Source organism: Piliocolobus tephrosceles, unplaced genomic scaffold (assembly GCF_002776525.5).
Source record: "Piliocolobus tephrosceles isolate RC106 unplaced genomic scaffold, ASM277652v3 unscaffolded_40, whole genome shotgun sequence".
Taxonomy (NCBI): Eukaryota; Metazoa; Chordata; class Mammalia; order Primates; family Cercopithecidae; genus Piliocolobus; species Piliocolobus tephrosceles.
Window position 1 is genome coordinate 435,212 of NW_022324309.1, and position 21,023 is coordinate 456,234.

A 21,023-nucleotide genomic window follows, 5' to 3' on the forward strand; every position below is an offset into this window, starting at 1 on the left:
TTTTTTTTTTTTTTTTTTTTTTTTTTTTTTTTTTTTTTTTTTGAGACTGGAGTCTCGCTCTGCCCCCAGGCTGGAGTGCAGTGGCGCGATCTCGGCTCACTGCAAGCTCCGCATCCCGGGTTCAGGCCATTCTCCTGCCTCAGCCTCCGGAGTAGCTGGGACTACAGGCGCCCGCCGCTACGCCCGGCTCATTTTTTTGTATTTTTAGTAGAGATGGGGTTTCACTGTGTAAGCCAGGATGGTCTCCATCTCCTGACCTCGTGATCCGCCCACCTCGGCCTCCCAAAGTGCTGGGATTACAGGCGTGAGCCACCGCGCCCAGCCTCCTTGTTGTTTTTTAGTAGAATTGTTTCCTAAAGAAAACCACTCCTTGATCACGGCTGTCCCTGTCGGAATTGTGTGCATGCTGTAAGATCTTTGATTGTGGCAGTCCTGTTTTCCTAATAACTTTGTTACTGTGCTGTGAAAGATTAAAAATTTGAATATGTAGCGTACATGCTATTCAGTTGTGAATTGGTGAGATGTATGTAACAGCTTATTAGCATGTGAAGATAGTGATAGCCTCTTAAGGAAAATTTGCTTCCAAATTTTAAAGGGGAAAGTCGCTAGAATAACTTTAAAAAAGAATTACAATACATGGCTTTTTAGATTTTTGGTATGTATGTTAAGACTTGTGCACAAATTTAAATGTCTGTACTGATCCTCAACCAGTAAAATCTCAATTATGAAAGAAAATAAAAAAAAGCTTTCCCGTCTATTTCCCTAGCAGGTGTCTTCCATGTACTTAGAAACAGTGTTTTTGGTATGCTGTTTCAGACCATTACACCAAAGATATTGAGGAACACTCCATGCTACTTTCGCTGTCAATCATGGCTCCTGTGATAGTTATGTTCCCAGCCTGGGGTGCAAAATCTCTCCCCACAGCTGTAAAATTTTGAGACACCCAAAGTCCGTGCATTCATCAGTCCTATATGAATTGAAACTAGACTTTGTTCAGTATACATTAGGGGGAATATTATTCTATTTAACTCAGTTCTTCACTTTGTTTCCTGAGCCCCAAAACATATGGTTGGCACCTGGACAACACAAAGTCACACATAAAAACTCTTCCCGTGACTCTTCTGTCCCCTCTCCTCAGGCTTTTGTGGTCAACTCTTGCACCATCACTCACTAGCTGAAAGATTTTGGTCACGTTATTTAATCTCTGTAGCCTTCAGCATCTTTTCCTGCAATAAGAAGGCATTAGACACTGGACAGTCTCCAAGACACTTGCTGGTTTTAGGTTTGTGTGAGTCACTGGAGATGAGTGGAATATGTGAAGAGAAGAGAGCAGAGCAGATCAGCCAGCGATGGCAATGGAGAAGGCGAGAAGGGGGTTATGGGTGAAATAGGTAGAGAAGGAAATTATAAAGTATAATGTCAGTTATGCTGGGATTCTCCTTTTAAATTTATTTTTTAATTGTTTTTTGGAGACAGAGTCTCACCCTGTCTCTCAGGCTGGAGTGCAGTGGCACGAGCTTGGCTCACTGCAACTGCGGCCTCCTGGGTTCAAGTGATTCTCACGCTCAGCTTCCCAAGTAGCTGGGATTACAGGCATGCACCGCCACACCTAATTTTTTTTTTATTTTTAGTAGAGACTGGGTTTTGCCATGTTGGCCAGGCTGGTCTTGAACTCCTGGCCTCAAGTGATCTGCCCACCTTGACCTCCCAAAGTGCTGGGATTACAGACATGAGTCACTGTGCCTGGCCTTAATTTTTAATTTTGACATAATTTTAGACTTACAGAAAAATTGCAAAGATAGTACACAGATTTTTCCAAATACCTTTCACTGAGCTTACTTTAATGTTAAATCTCACATAAACATGATACTTTCATCAAAACTAAGAAATTAGTATGGATACAAACTGTTAACTCAATTATAAATGTTATTCAGATTGCATCGTTTTTTAAAAAAAACAAAAGTTTGCCCCTTTTCTGCTCTAAGAACCTATCTAGTACCCCTCATTGCATTGAGTTTTCATATCCCCTTACTCTCCTTCAATCTGATGCAATGTTTTTTTCTTTCATGACCTTGACATATTTGAAGAGTACTGGTCAGGTGTTTTGTAGAATGATCCTCAATTTGGATTGGTCTGATGACTTCTTCATAAGGTTATGAATCTTTGGCAAGAATTTCATGGAAGCAGTCTACTCTTCTCAGTGTAAAATATCAAGGGGCATATGATGTCCTTGTCTCTTGTTACTGGTGATGTTCACCTTGATCACTTGGCTAAGGTGGTGTTTGTTGGATTTTTTCCCCACATAATTAATAAACATCTTGGGAGATAATACTTTGAGACTGTACAAAGATCCTGTTTTTCTTCAAATTCTGCCTATGAATTTTAGGATCCAGAGCTGGATCTTGCTCACAACAATTTTTATTCTGGTGTTCTAATGGTGATTTTCTATTTCTCTTATTACTTTTGTAATTATTAATTGGAATTCCTCTGTAAGGAAGAGCTAGTCTTTCTCCTGCATTTATTTATTCAATAATTTATTTATGTCAGTATGGACTGACATAATGGACTAATGGATATGTGTTGTATTCTATGGGTTACAAATCAGTTCTATTGTTATTAATTTTTTACAATCAAATTGTTCCAGCTTTGGTCATTGAGAGATTATTCATGTTGGCTCCTGGCTCTTTTGACATGTCATGTGTTCTTTTCCTGGACACTTCCTTACTGTTTACCACCATGAGATACTCCAAATTCATCTTGCATTTTTCCTGTGCCAGGCTGGAATTAACCATTTATCCAGGAGCCCCATTCCTGTTATTGCAGAATGATATTTAAAAACAAAGATCTGGGTACTAGGTGTGCCCATTGCTCCTAGGGTGTCATTGAGTTTGGGTTCTTTCAGCAGAGAGAGCTTGGAAATGTCTGTATGTGTACTAATCCATGCAAATGTACACTTGTATTTATTTCTGTGTCTGTCTCTATATGTACATATTAAAAAGCTGATTCTTACCATACCCCTGTTTGCTATCCAACACCACAAGGTTTATTATAGCCTTATGCTGTCCTCATCTGTAACTTCTTTCTCAGATGGTGAGAAAATTGGATCTCATTTACATCATGTTTCCCTACTTGTTTAACCCTAGCATACACATACATTAGTTTCAGAATTCTTAACCTATACCCCTGTGAGAAACAAATTTACTAATAAAAGTGAATGTGTTGTGTGTGGTCTTTTTGCCTAATAATATTTAGTCAAAATATTATTTTCTGGAGGTAGGGCATATCTTTTTTCCTTGCTCCCTTTGCTGTGGCTATGCCACTCAGTAACACAGTTAGGATAATTCGCTGCGATTTATATATTATTCGAGTCCCCAACCTCGAATTTTCAGTGGAGACCCCCACTGCAAATCAGGGTTGAGTTTTTTTTTTTTTAATTTGCATGTAGTAAAATTCATTATTTGTGGTTTATAGCTCCATGGGTTTTGACAAATGCGTAGAGTTATGTATGCATCCTCACCCCTCAGTCATGGCAGAATGGTCCCATTATCTCCAAAATTCACTTGTTCTGCACCTTTGAAGTCATCCCCTCCTGTGATCCCTACCCTTAACAGTCACCATCAACTTATTTTCTGTCCCTATTTTGTTGTTGTTGTTGTTGTTTGTTTTAAATAGAAGGTCATATGAGTAGAGTCATATAATTTGGAGCATTTGAGGTCTGGCTTATTTCACCTTAGCAAACTCATTCAAGATTCATCCCTGTTGTGTCAATTAGTTTATTCCTTCTTATTGCTGAATAAGATTCCATTTTATGGTTGTACCACAGTCTGTTTGTTCATTCACAAGTTAAAAGACATCTGGATTTGTTCCAGTTTATGGCCATAATGAATAACACTTGCCATAAACATTTGCATACAGGTTTCTGTATGAATATAACTTTTTCTCTCTTAAGGGTGATTCATATGGTAAATATATGTTTAACTTTAAGAAACTTTAAAAACTGTTTTAAATTTAAAAATTTAAAAATTTAAAAAGAAGCTGCCCAAAGTTTTTATAAATATGGCAAATTGCAGTTCCTTTTATTTAAAAAATAGAGAAAGTCACACATGAAAAATTTTCTGCCTTCAGGGTTACCTTTACAGTAAATTAATTTTTTAATCTTTCTGTAAGCATATCGTTTATTTCATGCTTTTATCTGATTGTGAAGCAATATTTACATAGCTATCACAATAGTTAATTACACTAAATGTGAGTATATTACACAAACAATAACACAAATTACAGATGTGACATAAAATATAATTATATGTGTAACATATATATAATAAATAATTATGTATATGATTATACATATAAAATATAATTATACATTCATATAGTTCAGTTTTTTCTGTTGTTGCTAGTAAAAATTCACTCTATTATTTGTTGATCACAAGGTCCATAGTCAACACTTTGTTTTAATGAGTGACTTGAGCAGCAAAGCCTATAAAGCACATTTATTTAAAGACAATTGTTTTATAGAGATGTTTTGGAAACTGTTAGAAAATACAATTTCTCTCAGAAATAAATAGAAGTACACTTGTTTCCTGGATATTTCAAAAAAGAAGTAACCAAAAATAGAAACAAAAAAAATCAAAATTTTAAATGTGTTTTATCTAATAATTCTATTTCTCGGAATTTACATATTATTCTTTCTGGTCAGAGGATTGAACAATGATTATGCTAATAGTGTTACTTATTATAGTAAAAAATTGGAACCAAAATAAGTATTTCTGAAAAATAAATAACGCTCATGAAACTCATTAATACATGATTAATCAAATGGAAATGCTCATAATATGAGTAAAGTAAGCAAATCAGAAAACAGTTTATATGTTCCAAATCCAAATTGTGTTTCTAAATATATGTAGAAAAATACTCAGTAACTAAAATGTTAGGAATGGTATTTATTTCTGGTTGGAAAAATTATGAGTGATTATTGTTTTCCTCTTTACATGTAACTAAATATTCTATCATACATATATGTTAATTCTACCATCAGGAAAAATACTGTTTTAAGGAAGGGCAATCCCCTACTTAAAATAAGTTTACCTTGCTAATTCTTATAAAAAAAGAAAAAAGCAACAAACATTCATAGTTGAATTGATTTGGCAGTTGGATGAGGCAATACCATTATTTTCTATTCATTTAAGTATGCAAGTTGTGAATCACTGCTTTAGCAGACAGTCCTAAAACCTTTATCCCACACTCAGTATCTTTTCCATTCTCTCTCCACATCCCCTTTTTACTCTTTACTGTGTTCTTCTAATTCTTGTAAAACTTTAGCTAAAAGAGTGACAATGAAAGTGTCAGTAACATTCACCCTTATAAGTTTTCAAGTCTCCTCTGGGATATGTTCTCATATTATTTCTTTAATCATTTCTCCATTCCCTTTCCTCTTTTTACTTTCTGGAACTTCTATTCATCATGGGTTAAACCTCCTGATTTGCTCTCTAATTTTCTTTATACCAGCTTCACTTTTAAAAAATTCATACATCATATTTGTACATATTTATGAGGTACATGTGATATTTTGTTTCATGCATAATGTGTGCAATAATCAAGTCCGAGTTTGTAGGCTACTCAAAACCTTGAGTATTTATTATTTCTATGTGATGAAAACATTTCAAGTTCTCTCTTCTTGCTACTTGAAATATACAACACATGCTCTCCATTTTGTTTGTTTGTTTTTGCGATGGAGTCTCGCTCTGTCGCCTAGGCTGGAGTGCAATGGTGCAATCTCGGCTCACTGCAACCTCCACCTCCGGGGTTCAAGCGATTCTCCTGCTTCAGCCTCCTGAGAAGCTGGAATTACAGGTGCATGCCACCACACCCAGCTAATTTTTTTGTATTTTTAGTAGAGATGAGGTTTCACCATGTTAGTCAGGCTGTTCTTGAACTCCTGACCTCATGATCCTCACACCTCAGCCTCCCAAAGTGATAGTATTACAGGAGTGAACCACCGCAGACAGCGTCTATTTTTAAAAATAATTTCAACTTTTATTTTAGATTCAGGAGTACAGGTGTAGTTTTGTTACATGGGTATATTGTGTGATGCTGAGGTTTGGGGTACGATTGATCCTGTCACCCAAGTACTGAGCATAGTACCCAATAATTAGCTTTTCAACCCTTGCCCCTCACTTCTCCTCTGCAAGTCCCCAATTTCTCTCACTGTGATCTTTATGTCCATGAGTACCCAGTGTTTAGCTCCTACTTATAAGTGAGAACATGTGGTATTTGATTTTCTCTTTCTGCCTTAATTCACTTAGGATAATGGCTTTACACTAAATTTAGACAAATACCATTTATCAAGATGAAGGCCACAAAAGGCCTGAGAAACTTGACTTGCAGAATGTCTCAGTAAGTTTACTCTTGGTTTTATTGACTCATTCATTCATTCATTTATTCATACATTTATTTATTCATCTATCCCTTCACTGTTTCTACAATTATTTATTAAACATATTTATTTAGCTCTATTTTAGGTGCTGGGAAGATAGCAATTAAGAATACAGACAAAAATATATATTCTTGGGAAGCTTAGACATTTATGGGTAGACGGGGAAAATAATCGCTAATATGATAGATGGTAAAAAGCACTAAGGAGAAAAATAAAGCAAGGAGACAAAATATTGGGGGATTGAGTTTAAGATCACCACGAAAGTGACATTTGAGTAAGGCCTGGAAGACAGGGCGCCCCCCATTCCAGTGTCTGGGGTAAATCCACCGAGACTCAGAGGAGAGGAATAGGCCTACAGTAAAGGGAGAAAGTCTTGGCTGTTTGAGGAATGTAAGGAGTTCCAAGTGACTGAAGTAGAGTGAATGTAGTAGGAAGTGAGGGCAGAGAGGTACCTGGAGCTGGGGAAGCTCAGCCATGGGGCCACTGGAACTGTCACAAGGACTGCGGGCTTTTACTCTTGGTAATTGGAGAGTAATTGGATGACTCTGAGCACGCAGATGACAGATGACATGAGTCCATTGACATTTTTACAGGATTGCCTTGATTGTTTTGTTGAAATAAGCTATCCAGCAAGCAAAGACCAAAACAGGGAGACTAATTATTGTAATAATGTAGGTGCGAGAGGAGAGTGATGTGGGCTAGCAGAGTAGCAATGGGGTGGTGAGCTGTGGCTAGATCCTGAAGACATTTTAAAGGTATAAATGACAAATAATAATAGCTCACACTTACATCTCCTTACTATTTGCCAGGCACCATCCTAAGTGCTTACATGTTTATTTATGTCCATTCTTTACAAATTAGGATACTGAGGCACAGAGAGGTTATAAAACTTGTCTAAGACCTCCTAGCTAATAGAACAACCAAGATGCAAACTCAGGTAGTTTCATTTCAATTTTATGTTTTCTTAATCATATCAATAGCACCTTTTGATGTAAATATTTAGGCAAAGCACTTAGAGCCTAACCTAATGAGTATTCTTAAGGAATCACAAATTCTAAATGATACATGTAGATAACTGTCACTCTATAGCAGGAATAATTTGAAGTTTTATGAACCATGACTTTATTATGAAAACAACACAGATATTCAAAACAGAAGTTGGTTCATATTTGTTGGAGATGTTGTAGAATTGTCGATAACCTTATAATGAACAAACAGAGGACACTGGCTCAAATTAAGATTACTCATCACATTAGAGTTTTGGAATTTTAGAGCTTAATGAAAATGGTCATAAGATCCGTTATTGAAAATAAACTGCTAGGTGTCTCCCCAGTCAGCAGAATAGTAACATGAATTTAAAACTATTAGTCTGTGTGATGATAAAAGTGAAGTGAGGTCCATTATTTGGGGTAACACTAAGTTTAGTAACTGGGGCTGTATCTCACCTCAGGTAGACAGGTGCTAGTGTTTCAAAAGCAGAGAGATTGATTTCTAGCTCTAAATTGTTGTAGGATTAGCAGTCCCTAAAGCTAGGATGCTGTTCTTAGTACTTGGAGTACTGAGAACTACCAAATGGCTCTTATTTTAAAGCAGCCCAGGGAATTTTCAGGTGAATTTGATGGAATGATAATTGCACTTGAGACATGGGGAGAAAACACATTTTTCCTTTGATTAGCTGGTTCTCCTAATTTCTTGTCATTAATTCTTTTCATTGTGGATGATAATGAACAGCTTTGGGAGAAGTTCTAATTTCTTTTCAAGTAAAGGCATGAACATTTCTACAGATATGAGGAAAAAGAGCATTTCTCTAAAATGCAACATGATGTGTGTGTCACTCTTAATGTTCAGGAACAATAAAAGAGTCAATTCCTTCCCCCTCCAGTGTTTTCTTACATTTTATAACTAGTTCAAATTCAGGTGTCCACTGTCCCTAATAAAATAATAATATTATTGTAGTTTTAATTTTTTAATTTATAAGCACTCCATAAATTGTTATAATTAATATATATTTTTGTTCTTATTAATAGACTGTCTCAAAAGAATTTTTTACTTTTGCTTCGGCAATATGTAATAGAAACAATTTAGATGCATATTATCACAGATTAGGACTGTGAAAGGTACGTTGGGATACAAATCTTTTATAATGCATATTCCCTTTTTCAAAACTTGATCTCACAGAAATATCCTAGGGTTTAAATATTATCATTTCATCTGTGCATTGTAATTCTTTTAAAGATATGAAAGGATTTGTGCTAAATAAAGAAAAATAAGTCTGTTTATAAATATACACATATACACATAGATGCATATCATATATAAGGCATTCAAACCTAATACAAGATCTGTGTATATTAAAAATGATAATTCAGATGATAATGATGTATCAATGTAGGTTCATCAAGTGTAACACACGACCCACTCTGATGGGGGATGTTAATGATGGAGGAGGCTGTGCATGCGGGGCAGGGAGTATATGGGAAATCTCTGTGTCTTCTGCTTAATTTTGCTGTGAACCCAAAACAGCTCTAAGAAATAAAGTCCATTAAAAAATAATAATTGCAATGTTAGGCTGGAGAAGCTCATCATATAAAAGTCAGTTAAGACAAATTAAAACTCCTTTGATGATATTCCACTTAATAATGATGCAAATCTTATACATTTTATGATACATATAAAAGTAAAAATACAAAGCACTAGGATATAGAAGAGTATACTATATCCTAGGTTTAACAATTACTAGGTTTAACAATTAAAAAGTTATCATCTGTGTAATATAGTTGAATTCCCACAACTGTATGACACATGACCCTTGAATGTTTTTACTTCTTTGTGCTGTTATTTTACTCAGTTTAACTGCTAGTTTGGTGCTCAGTTCCAGAGTAGAATAGAGGTGATGTTTCTGGTGTCAGATGTCGCTACGTTTATGTAATCAGCCACACTATCAATTCTAAAGATGTGCTTTGGAGGAAGGAACACAGGGAGAAATCATTGTGTGGGGGATAGGAAAAGAGAAGGCAGAAGGATAGAACAATTGTTTCCCTTAGCTTGCTCTGTTTTTGAAGTGCTTTGTTGGTTAAGAGAAGGTTAGCAATGGATCTGAGTCAGTCCATAACCTTTAATGCTACTTACCCAATGCTGATTCTCTTTCTGAATCATATTGTTAAGGATTCTATTAATTCACCAGCAACTGTGTGATTTTGCCCTATTTAGGGAAAATGGTTCGATTTCATTGATTTTTGAAGCTTTTCACAGACTAATTTAGAAAGATACTATTGAACTTAAAAAACAAACAAAAAAATCATCTCTATTACAACACTACATTGTAAAAGTTCACAAGGACACCAAAGTGTGTATTAGTCCTTTTTATTAGTCTATTATGGGTTCTCTACACTTTTGCAGTGCTGTTTGTTCCCTCCAGCCCTTGTTAAATTCTGAATTGAAGAATTCAGCGTTCTATGAAAGCCCTTCTTCTTCTACATTTAGTTCCTGAGATTTCTCACTTTTGGATTTGAGAAATCGAGACAGCCTTAAGATCGAAAGTGTACTGTACCACAGCCTTTTCTCAATTCTTAGTGCAAATGAATGTAAGTGACGTCCACTTTGATATGGTTTGGCTGTGTCCCCACCCAAATCTCATCTTCAATTATAGCTCCCATAATTCCCACGTGTTGTGGGAGGGACTCAGTGGGAGATAATTGAATCATGGGGGCGGTTTCCCCCATCCTATTCTCGTGGTAGTGAATAAGTCTCACGAGATCTGATGGTTTTATAAGGGATTTCCCCTTTCACTTGGTTCTCATTTTCTCGTCTGCCACTATGTAAGATATGCCTTTCACTTTCTGCCGTAATTATGAGGCCTCCTCAGCCACGTGGAACTGTGAGTCCATTAAACCTCTTATTCTTTATAAATTACCCAGTCTCGGGTATGTCTTCAGCAGCAGCATGAAAAAGGACTAATACACACTTTGGTGTCCTTGTGGACTTTTACAATGTAGTGTTTAGGAATGCCACTGGTGCAGAATCACAAGAATGGATTCTGATGAAGCTTGGCTTCATTCATACAGGATCGGGCTGAAGTTTATCTTTTTTACAGCTATTAAAGGAAAATTTGCTGAACACATGAACAGGATTAATAAAGTAGCAAGGACTGGGGAAGATTTCATCGATGCACTGTTCCCAAGCACTTTAAATGAATCAGTTTTTAGAACTGTATCTTATTGATTTGGTAAAAATCTTAGAGCAGAAGTGGAACTTAGAGACTATAAGCTCTAAATGCTTTATTTTGCAAATGAAGAAACTGAAAAAAAAAAGAGAGCAAATTATGATTCTCTTAAGTGCCCGAAGCGAGCTAACACCCCTGTTTCCAGTTGCCTCTTCTCCAACTGCAGCTGGGTTCTTTCTATCAAGTCATGCCAACAAGACATAGTAGAGAAACTGCAATTCTTTATTAGGTTAGAGTGTGTTAATTTGAAAGTAATCAATAATGTCTCAAAAACAAATCCGATTTTCAAGCTAATTTATACAGGTCTCTTTCTGTTGGCTTTAACAAAATTTTCTCATATTGGGTATTAGTTTGAGGATTAAGTGGATGATGTTAGTTAATCAATCTGTAAATTCACAAGAGAAGGGAAGTATTAAAGTTATCTGTATCTTTTCTCTTAAAATCTTTTCAAATTCCATATGTTTGAATTTATGATAATATCTACAAAGCTGTCTAAAAAAAAGTTTTGGATGAAGTGAAGTTTTGTGGGTGACTGGGTTGTATATTTAGAAATAATAATGCCCTTCATTATAAAGTGAAGAATGTTTATGAAATTTTGGAACAGGTTTAACACTGAATTACCACTAAATATCAAGTTATTTGTGTTACTATATTTGCCTCAAGTATTTCCTTTTATATTTAGCAAACATCATGGCTTCAAATTTCAAAAAGTGGTCCCAAGGACCACTTTTGAAGCTTCCCAGGGGCAAGTTTTAGTTTTATGTTATCAAATAAGCTACTTCATTATTCTGGATTTGCATGTTGACTTGCAGAGATTTGAAGGTGGGGGTGTGGGTGGTTTAGACAATGCATCCCATCTACACTTTCTGGGTTTTTTTTTGTGTTTACTTGGTTTTGCTTTAGCATTGATGAATGCCTCACTCACTAGAATCTTTTTCATTCCTTTTAGGCAAACGTATTACCAGAAATACAGCAGCCACTTTGCAGAAAGGAAGGATTATGTCAAATAGTTAGAAGATTCCCAGGTAATCTTTTGTTTGCTTCCTTGGGCATAAACATGTGAGACATGCAGGCTTCCTTAGCAGACAGCAGCTAACACGGTCTCAGGTTAGCATCTTTTGCTCCTTTGTCTATCAATTCCACAATCACAGATCTGCCACAGTTCACAACACTTTGCCAGTGAAAAGACCTAAAGTGAGGAATAACAACCATAACGTTGGTATTCGTTTAGTTTTGCCTTCTGATTTGCCAGATGAATATATTTCTTATTTTCGTTTCTGTTTGCTTTTAAAATAATTGCTGCTTCATTTTTAAAGTAATAATTACGGTAGTTCTTAGTTATGTAACACTTGGGGTTTTTATCAAAGTATATGTTTCTTTATGATTAAATTATTCTGATCCCCCCAAAATTTTCTCTTTTCTAGAATCCTCTCAATTTGTGTGTTAAATACAGGACACTGAATGAATAAATTCTGCATTTTAACTATGTTAGGAAGTTGGGACAAAAATTACCATCTTCAATTTCCTCATGGGTTCCCAGAGTGGAAAAAGCGTCAGAAGGTATATGAACCCTCATAGATGAAATAGGCCCTCATAGAAAAAATGATAGCCTACTTTAAAAGCCATCGGTGAAAGGATTCCTCGAATTTCTTGTTTTAAATACATTTAATGTTTAATAGTTTATGCTCCCAGAAAGTTCTTTACTACGTAATTAAAACTTAGATCTGCATAGCTTTAATTTTGTTTTGCGTTAATTTGTCTCCTAGTTGCATCAGGAAACAAATAATCGATCTTAATCCATCAGCTTTCCCATTGGGGTTTCTGCTCCCACTCCAAACATAAACCACACTGGCATGTTCCACTGTGAAGGTTACAGTCATTGACTGATATTTACTGAGAATTAAAATAAAATAATAAATCTCAATTCAACTTTCAATTTAAGATACACATCTAAACTAAAGAGCCATGTAAATTTGGTTCTGTAGTTATTGTTTTATATGACAATTATAACGGACTACATAAGCTGAGTGTTTTTTTTGCTTTTGTAAGTTCTAGCTGGAGAGTTTTTTAATCATATAAAAAAAGTAATATTTTGGGGAGAAGCAAATAAAATAATTATTCTCATTAATGCAGTATTAAAATATCCAGAAATTCTTTAGAAAAGGCAATCTGAAGAAGTTATTTTTACATTTTGACCAGACCTACAGATTTAAAAGTGTGTTTTTCTTTGTTGCTATTTACATTTCAGAATGGTTGATTCAGAACATTAAGTTTCTTTGGCTTTGTACTTAACACAATACAATCATAGAAATGAAAAGCTGTTTGTGGTCAGAAATAGATTACCAGTTTTTAAAAAAGTTCCACCAAACAATTCTATATAAATTTACATTTTACGTTTTACGCCCATAAAACTAAGAAGTATTTTCTGTCTTCTTTTCTTCAAACATTTTTTATTCTCAAAAACATCTATAAGTTCTAGCATTTGTAGTTCTTTCTACACTCTGTCTAGTGCATTAATTTTGTATTTATCTCTGTGACTAACAAGATAGTTTCACAGAATGCAGTTTTTTAAGTGGAATTATTTCTACCATCATGTTATCTTTCTCTAGATGAAGATAATTTTCTTAGATGTGTAGCTTTAAAGAAATGTCTGCAGCATTATTTTCTGATCTAAGTTTTATAAATAGTAGCTTTTGTTGTGGACTGTTGGTATAAATATATCATATATAATAAATTCAATATTCACAAAATTAAAATTTTATTTGTCGTGAATGCTGAATATTTAATATTGAATACAGATTAGGTAGCAACATGTCAGTATCTAAATATATGGTATGATTATAAAGGTATGATAGTAAAACTAAACATAATATTACATAATGTAGATATTATATTTAAAGCTAAAATGTTTTGTATAATTTTAAGCTGTGTATCATTTGGAGGTTGACAAAATACAAATTTTGAAACCAAAGATTTTTAGCTCTGCCACCTATTCGCTGTGTGACTTCAGGGGTTTTTTGTTTTTTGTTTTTTTAATCCACAAAGTGGGGTTAAGAAGACCCATTTCATAGGTTTAATTTAAAAGTCAGATAGATTGTATATGTGTGTATGTATAACTTAATTTGAAGAATAAAGCATATTATTTATTATTCCTTACACATAATGTCCAAATAATGGTAACTGGATTACCCTAGATTTGAAAAGTCAAGCAGGCAAAAATCTAGAGGCAAAAGGCCCTGGAATACTTAATGTTTTCTCCCTTTACATGACAAATTATCACTAAGATTTTATCTTTCGGTCAAAAACTGTGAAGGGTTTGAGATCTTAACCCCTCTCACAAGCTCACAGGTCAACCTGCCACAATTTCATGGGTATTGGTAGAAGACATGAGATGCCTAGGTCAGAGACCAACGACTTTTTTATTTACAGCAATAAAGGTAAGCCAACTATCAGCACATGTACCAGTTCACTGAAGCATGTAGGCCCTCTGTATCTGTGAGTTCCACATCTCTGGTTTCAATCAACCATGGATAGAAGTATTAGGAAAAATAATCTCACGAAGTTCCAAAAAGCAAAACTTGAATTTGCTGCATGCTGAGTATTACATTGAATCCACGGGAATGAAGCGATGTGAAGGCATTGTGTTAGGTATTATAAGTAATCGAAAGATGACTTAAAATATACAGGAGGATTGCATAGATTATATGCAAGTATGACATCATTTTATATCAGGAACTTGAGCACCCAAGGATTTTAGTCTCCATGACCGGGGGGCAGAGGGGTGGGTTGCTCTCCTAGAACCAATCAACTATACTTAGTGGTTTGCATTTCAAGAGAGGAACCCAGAGCTTAGGAAGTTTGAATCTTTACTAATGTGCAGTGAGTATGCCTACCCTTTGCCCCAGAGGGGGACATTATATTTATTATACTGGACAAAAAAATAAATGTTCCTTTGCTCTGGAGTGAGGCACCATCTCTATTTTTCAAGGCTTTCCACTATATAAATATCTTTGAAAAGCTAGTTCAGAACAAATGTGGTCAGTGCCTCTGTTTGCAAAATGTGCAGAAATATGAAAGATAGATATAGCAGTGTCTCCAACAATTTCAGAGAGGAATATCTAACAAGTCCTAGCACTGAGTCTTCGTCATTGTATAATTCTGAGCAAGATTTAAAACTTACTTGTACTGCAGTTTTCTTATCTCTAAAAATACAAAGTTTGGCAATGATCAGTAATGCTGAAATCCCATAATTCTGCTGTACCTTTTCCCCATATAGACTTGCCACAGACTTTATCATCAGTGGTAGGTACAGACAGGAATGCTAAGAAAGGAGAGATGATCATGCTGGTAAATGTGGCTGGAACCCACGCAAGTGAGGCAGGAGGAGGAGTGGTTGGAGATAGTACGTAAGGCTAACACAGTCTGTTCCATTCCATAGCCACAGTGTACCTGACATTAGACTTGTGACTCACATTGAAGGGCACACACCCATGAAATTTTTACTGGCTAGCACAAAGATTTATTTTTATCTTGCCATTTAATGCTTTGCCCTTTGAAAAAAAAGTTTCATAGTTTTTAGTTGGCCCAAATTTGTTGCTAATGTTTTTTATTGCTTTTTATTAAGTTCGCTCATTTTGATAAAAGGGAATTTTTCACCATAGTTGGAAGACAAATATAAAACAAAACATAAGAGAACTGTTTTGCTTGGGTTGTGAGTTGTTGTTTTTGTTCTTTTTAGTACAGCATCGCCATCCAAAAAATCCTGGTTAAAAGTGTGCCCAGTTTTTGGCCGTAACTCATTCTTTCCAGTAGTTTTATCTTAGCTCTGAGTGCTGACCTTCATGTGAAGCTTGAAATATACTGGGAGTTGTATTCAAAGATAGCATTTTGAACATTTTAGGATTTGTGTCCTCATTAAAAATAAGTAGCATGTGAGTACATAAAGAAAAAGGAAAATAATAGGTAAAAGATAACACCTTTTGTTGTATCAAAAACAGTGGAGCTTTAAAAATTATAGGTAGTATTTACTACCAAATACAATTAAAATAATTTTAATGTCTTCAAAATAATACAATTAAAATAATTTTTAAACATTGACCAATAATAGTTATTTATTTTAGGTGGCACTGATGATTGCTCTTAATATCCCAGGTCTAATATTCTAGCAAACTTTCAGAGAAGGTTAAAGTTTGCGTGTTCTCTGTGTTCTCAAATCCTGATATCTCTCTCTGTGGATTCTGTGGGCTCCTTAATGCTTCTGTCATTCCAAAGAATCTCGCCTCTGTACCAAACATGATTATATTCCTTATGTAAAACATTCCATCCCCAATCAAAATTCTCATCTCTTTAGTATGACTGACTTCAACTAGGTAATAGCAGAAAGTAAGCGGATGGAACTAATTCAGACTAAATTATACCCTCACCCCAGTTATAAGCCTCTTAGATGTATTTGCATTTTTATAAAAGAAGCTTGCAAACCCAATGAATTTCTAATTGGTAGGATTTCTGGAAGTACATTCAAATTCCCATTTAATTCATCAGTAAGCCATCCATCCCCAAAGCTTACCGAATTCATCCACTCTTTCTTCTACCATGACCAGCCTAGTCCAAATCAGCAGTCTCTCACATTCTTCTCACTTCCTTTCGTGCTCCTAAATAATCCAGTCCATTCTATTATCCAGACTCTAGCCAGATTGGTCTTCCTCCCACCATTTCATCAATAACTGAATGAAGTTTATTAGGTCTGCTCACATAAGTCTGTTTAGGGACTGAAACAGTACAGCCCAGGTCATCAACTCTTTGATGTTCTGACATAATCTAGGGACAGATTTTATCTAGAATAGGAACGATAAGCCCAAATGCTCACAAGGCCTTGGCATGTGACATAACAAATTTCCTAACAAATTCAGAAGCTTTAGAGGCCAGATAACGTATACCTTTTCAGTATTTGGTCTGCCATCAAATGTAGAGACTTTATTTAGCAAAAGCCATTTGGTCTCCAAGAAGAGAAGAGTTGAAGATACAGGAAAGTATAAGACAGGAGCAAGTGGCCTCACTGACACATCTCTCTCAGCAAGGTTGGAAACCTCCGGACAAATTTTCTCATGTTTCTTATCCTTGTAAAATTCAGTAACCATTAGGATTCAGATCCCATCCAGTGCTCTAGTCCTTCTTCTCCCACTTCCTCATTCACATGCTTTCCTATACACCTTTCCCTCACACATTCCCGTAGCCCTTGGTAATTCTAGCTTCCATTTTCCCTCACAAAACAGAAATTTTGCTAGCCAAGGATGACAATGAAGCTGGGTGTTTTAATTAAAACTTTACTCTCTGGTAGTAGCAGGGATTTTCAACATGTCTTTGCTACTTTTTCTTACTATCATCTACCAACTTTTGAACCATTCAGCTCTTTTTTATTACTATTATTTCTTTTGAGATGAGGGCTCACTATATTGCCTAGGTTGGCCTTAAACTTCTGGGTTCAAGTGATCCTTCTGCCTCCACCTCACAAGTGGCTGAGACTACAGGAGTGGGCCACCATGCCTGGCTCATCCAACATATTTGAAAAGAAACTTATCACGTGGGTTAATTTCTTCCTCTCCATTTCAAATCTGCAATCATTCTTGTCAGTTTCAACATCTGTAAAGATGGTCCTTTAATTTCATCAGCCTAATCTCATAGCTCTTTGAATTTATCCATGACCTCATTTCTTTTTCTTTTTTTTTTTTTTTTTGAGACGGAGTCTGGCTCTGTCACCCAGGCTGGAGTGCAGTGGCCGGATCTCAGCTCACTGCAAGCTCCGCCTCCGGGGTTTATGCCATTCTCCTGCCTCAGCCTCCCGAGTAGCTGGGGCTACAGGTGCCCGCCACCTCGCCCAGCTAGTTTTTTGTATTTTTTAGTAGAGACGGGGTTTCACCGTGTGCGGTGGCTCAAGCCTGTAATCCCAGCACTTTGGGAGGCCGAGACGGGCGGACCTCATTTCTTTTCAGCTTCAGCCTCCCACCTCTGTAGCCCTGCTCAATAATTTTATCACCCACAACTTTGTCTCTGGAAGCTCAAACTTACTCACCACTTTATAATCACATTCTTTTGGGCTTCCTCATTCCTTCAACACCACCAATCTTGGAAACTCAGATGACATTTTTGGTAATCTTAATTCTGTCACTTTACCCAAGTCCAACAGTCATTTTTCAAATCACAATTTCTTTGCTACCAAGCCTGGACCATTTAATCTGTCAGCTGAGATAGAAACACCTGGAACATTCTTTCACACTAGTGCTTAAGCCACCAACCAATTCTAAATTCTGATGTCTCTTTTCCTACACACAAAAAACATGGTAGTAAATTGCACAGTGTGCTGTTCTCTTCCCCTAGGAAGCCTTCCTCACTTACTAAAATAGAAAAAATAAATCACACTAATTCTGCAATTGTCAGCTCAACTACCACCACCACCAAGAAAATTGGCTAGTGGCCACTGAATTAACCTCACTCAATTACCCTCTAAAATACTTAGGAAAATTCATACCAAAATTTTAAGAACTACTCCTAGCGTTCATAGTATAGAAGATCTAAGATAAATTTCCATGCATTCCAAGGCTGATGCAACTAAATTGTAGTTCATAATGCTCTGTTCAATTCAGTGTGGGTAGAGGAACCCTGCACCTCCACGATTGGGATGTATTTTAAAAGAAGAGCCAGTAGAATGTACTGATGGTTGAGATGTGGTTTATAGAAGAAAGTATCCCTACAGTTTTTTCCAATTGTTAGTTGAAATAGACAAATCAGACAGTGGGAAATAGAGCATTAATTTGTCAGTTGACCATAGGCTTAAGAGAAGTCACGTGGCACATCACAGACACATTTCTTCTGATTTGAGCATATTGGTTTTAAAATGAAATCTATATATATATGAAAATGAGTATCCCAACCAAAGATAATTACTAGAAATGTTTTTGTGTATACATTTCATACAAAAAATTTAAACTTGTTTTTTTAGACATTGACTCAAGAGTATCTTCAGAGTGAAGTCTACCTAATTTGCTAAGATAGATTTACACTATGTTTCCTCTGTGTTCTTATTATACCTTGAAAAGCCTCCATTGTAGCAGTGTCACAATGTGGCTTTGTTGCACAGTTGACCCTTGAACAGTGAAAACGTTAGAAGCACTGACACCCCATGAACTTGACGATGTGCCCATAACTTTCGATTCCCCCAAAACTTAACTACTAATGGCCTACTGATGACTGAAGCCATACTGATAAAATAAACAGTCAATTAACAAATACTTTGTATGCTATATGTATTATATACTGTATTTTTATAATAAAATAAACTAGAGAAAACAATATGTTATTAAGAAAACCATAAGGAAGAGAAAATACATTCACTATTTATTAAGTGGAAGTGGATCATCATGAAGGTCTTCATCCTCATCATCTTCATGCTGAGTAGACTGAAGAGGTGGAAAAAGAGGAGGGTTTGGTTCTGCTGCCTTGGGGAGGGATAGGCAGGGGTGGTGGAGGAGGGGGAAGAGGAGGCAGAGGCAGGCACACTCAGTATAACTTTACAAAATATATCACAATTTCTGTCTGACTTTTTTGCTTTTTCATTTCTCTAAAAATGTTTCTACATAACACCAGTCCTTCTACAGTTTACCTTAGCTTCAGTGCCCGTATCATAGAAGGGCTCATGTTGTAAAAGAAGTCAAAAGCCCTCTTGTGTAATGCGAACCCTTCTTCCAGGTTGTCTAATGTCAACTTGTTTTCTGGCGCTGCTTCTTCTACATCTTCTTCATGATCTGGTACTTGTTTGGAAGGACTCATCTCCATGAAATACTTGAATACTTCAAGTTATCTTTTGTTAATTCCTCTGGTGTGGTGTCTATTCACTCTTAAATTTCTCCAAGATCCATATCTTGAAACCCTTCACCTCTTCCCATTTTTTTTTTTTTTTCTTGCCAAATCCACAAATTATTTCACAATTTTCTTGACTGGCTCTCTCATTAATCATGGAAAGCCACGTACAACATTGGGACACAGTTTTCTCCAGCAAGAATTTATTCTTTTGGGCTGATGGTTTTCATGGCTTTTTCTATAGCAACAGTGGCATCTTCAATGGTGTAATCCTTCCAGATTTTCATGATGTTCTCTCTGTTGGAGTTCTCTTCCATAGCACTGGCAATCCTTTCCATAGAGTACTGTGTATAATGAGCCTTAAAGATCCTATGACCCCCTGATTTGGAGGCTGAATTAGAGACATTGTGTTTGAGGGCAAGTTGACCACTTTGATGCCTTCAAAGTGTAGAGCTCATGCAGTTCTGTGTGATCAGGGTCATTGTCCAATGTGAAAAGAACTTTAGAAGCAGTTTTTTACTGGCAAGGTACTTCCTGACTTCAGGAACAAAGCATTGATGGAATCAATCCAGAGAAGGGGTTCTTGTCCAGGCCTTGTTGTATAGCCAAAAGACTGGCAGCTGGCATTTATCTTCGCCTATCAAGGCTCAGGGGTTAGAAGCTTTATAAGGACAGACCTGATCTTAAACCCAACTTCCCTTGCACAAAAGAGTTGAGTTAGCCTACTCTTCCCTGCCTTAAATCCTAGTGCTCACTTCACTTCCTTACTAATAAATTTCCTTTGTGGCTTTTTTTTTTTTTTTTTTTTTTTTTTGAGGGCATCTTCATCTGCATTAAAAACTTGTACAAGCAGATATCCTTTCTCCTCAATGATTTTCTTACTGGTGTCTGGGAACTCGTCTGCTGCCTCTTGGTTGGCAGAAAATGCTTCTCCTGTTACCCTGACATTTTTTAAGCCAAACTTCTTTTTGAAATTATTAAGCCATCCTTTGCTAGCATTAAAATCTCACCTTTAGATCCTTTACCTTTCTCTTGCTTCAAGTTGTCATATAATGACTTTGCTTTCTCTTGAATCACATTAGAGTCTGAAGGCATGCCTTTTTTTAGCAATCCTCCACTCACATAAAAGCTGCGTTTTCAATACAAGATATAAAGGTGTTTCACAAAAAATGCAATGTTTTCACATCTGCTTGTGTAGCTTTAGTGATGGCTTTATGCATTTTATTTTCTTTTGTTTATCATGGTCTGTATGCTGGATTCATTTTTCAGAAATGGTGGGCAACTGCAGTTACAGACCTCAATCTATGGTACACATCAAGGAATTCAACATTTTCTTGTAACATTGTGGATTTGTGTACTTCTTGGGAGCATTTTCAACATTACTAGAGGTACTTTGTATGAGTCCTACAGTGTTATTCAAGGTTACAGCATGGCATTAAACATGATGAAAAATACACAGGAACAACAGGAGGCTTTTTTTTTTTTTTTTTTTTTTTTAGTTTTTACTGCAGT

At 36.0% G+C, this 21,023-nt stretch overlaps 1 protein-coding gene across 7 annotated transcripts in view; it reads left to right on the forward strand.

Annotated features, from left to right (window-relative positions):
* The window catches only part of LOC113219499 (cadherin-like and PC-esterase domain-containing protein 1), a 308,433-nt gene that overhangs the window by 61,651 nt on the left and 225,759 nt on the right, over positions 1 to 21,023 (forward strand). For all 7 annotated transcript variants that reach the window (XM_026454317.1, XM_026454321.1, XM_026454323.1 and 4 more), the window contains exon 5: positions 11,608 to 11,683. In XM_026454317.1, coding sequence (XP_026310102.1) covers positions 11,608 to 11,683 — 76 coding nt within the window. The remainder of the gene's footprint in view (positions 1 to 11,607; positions 11,684 to 21,023) is intronic.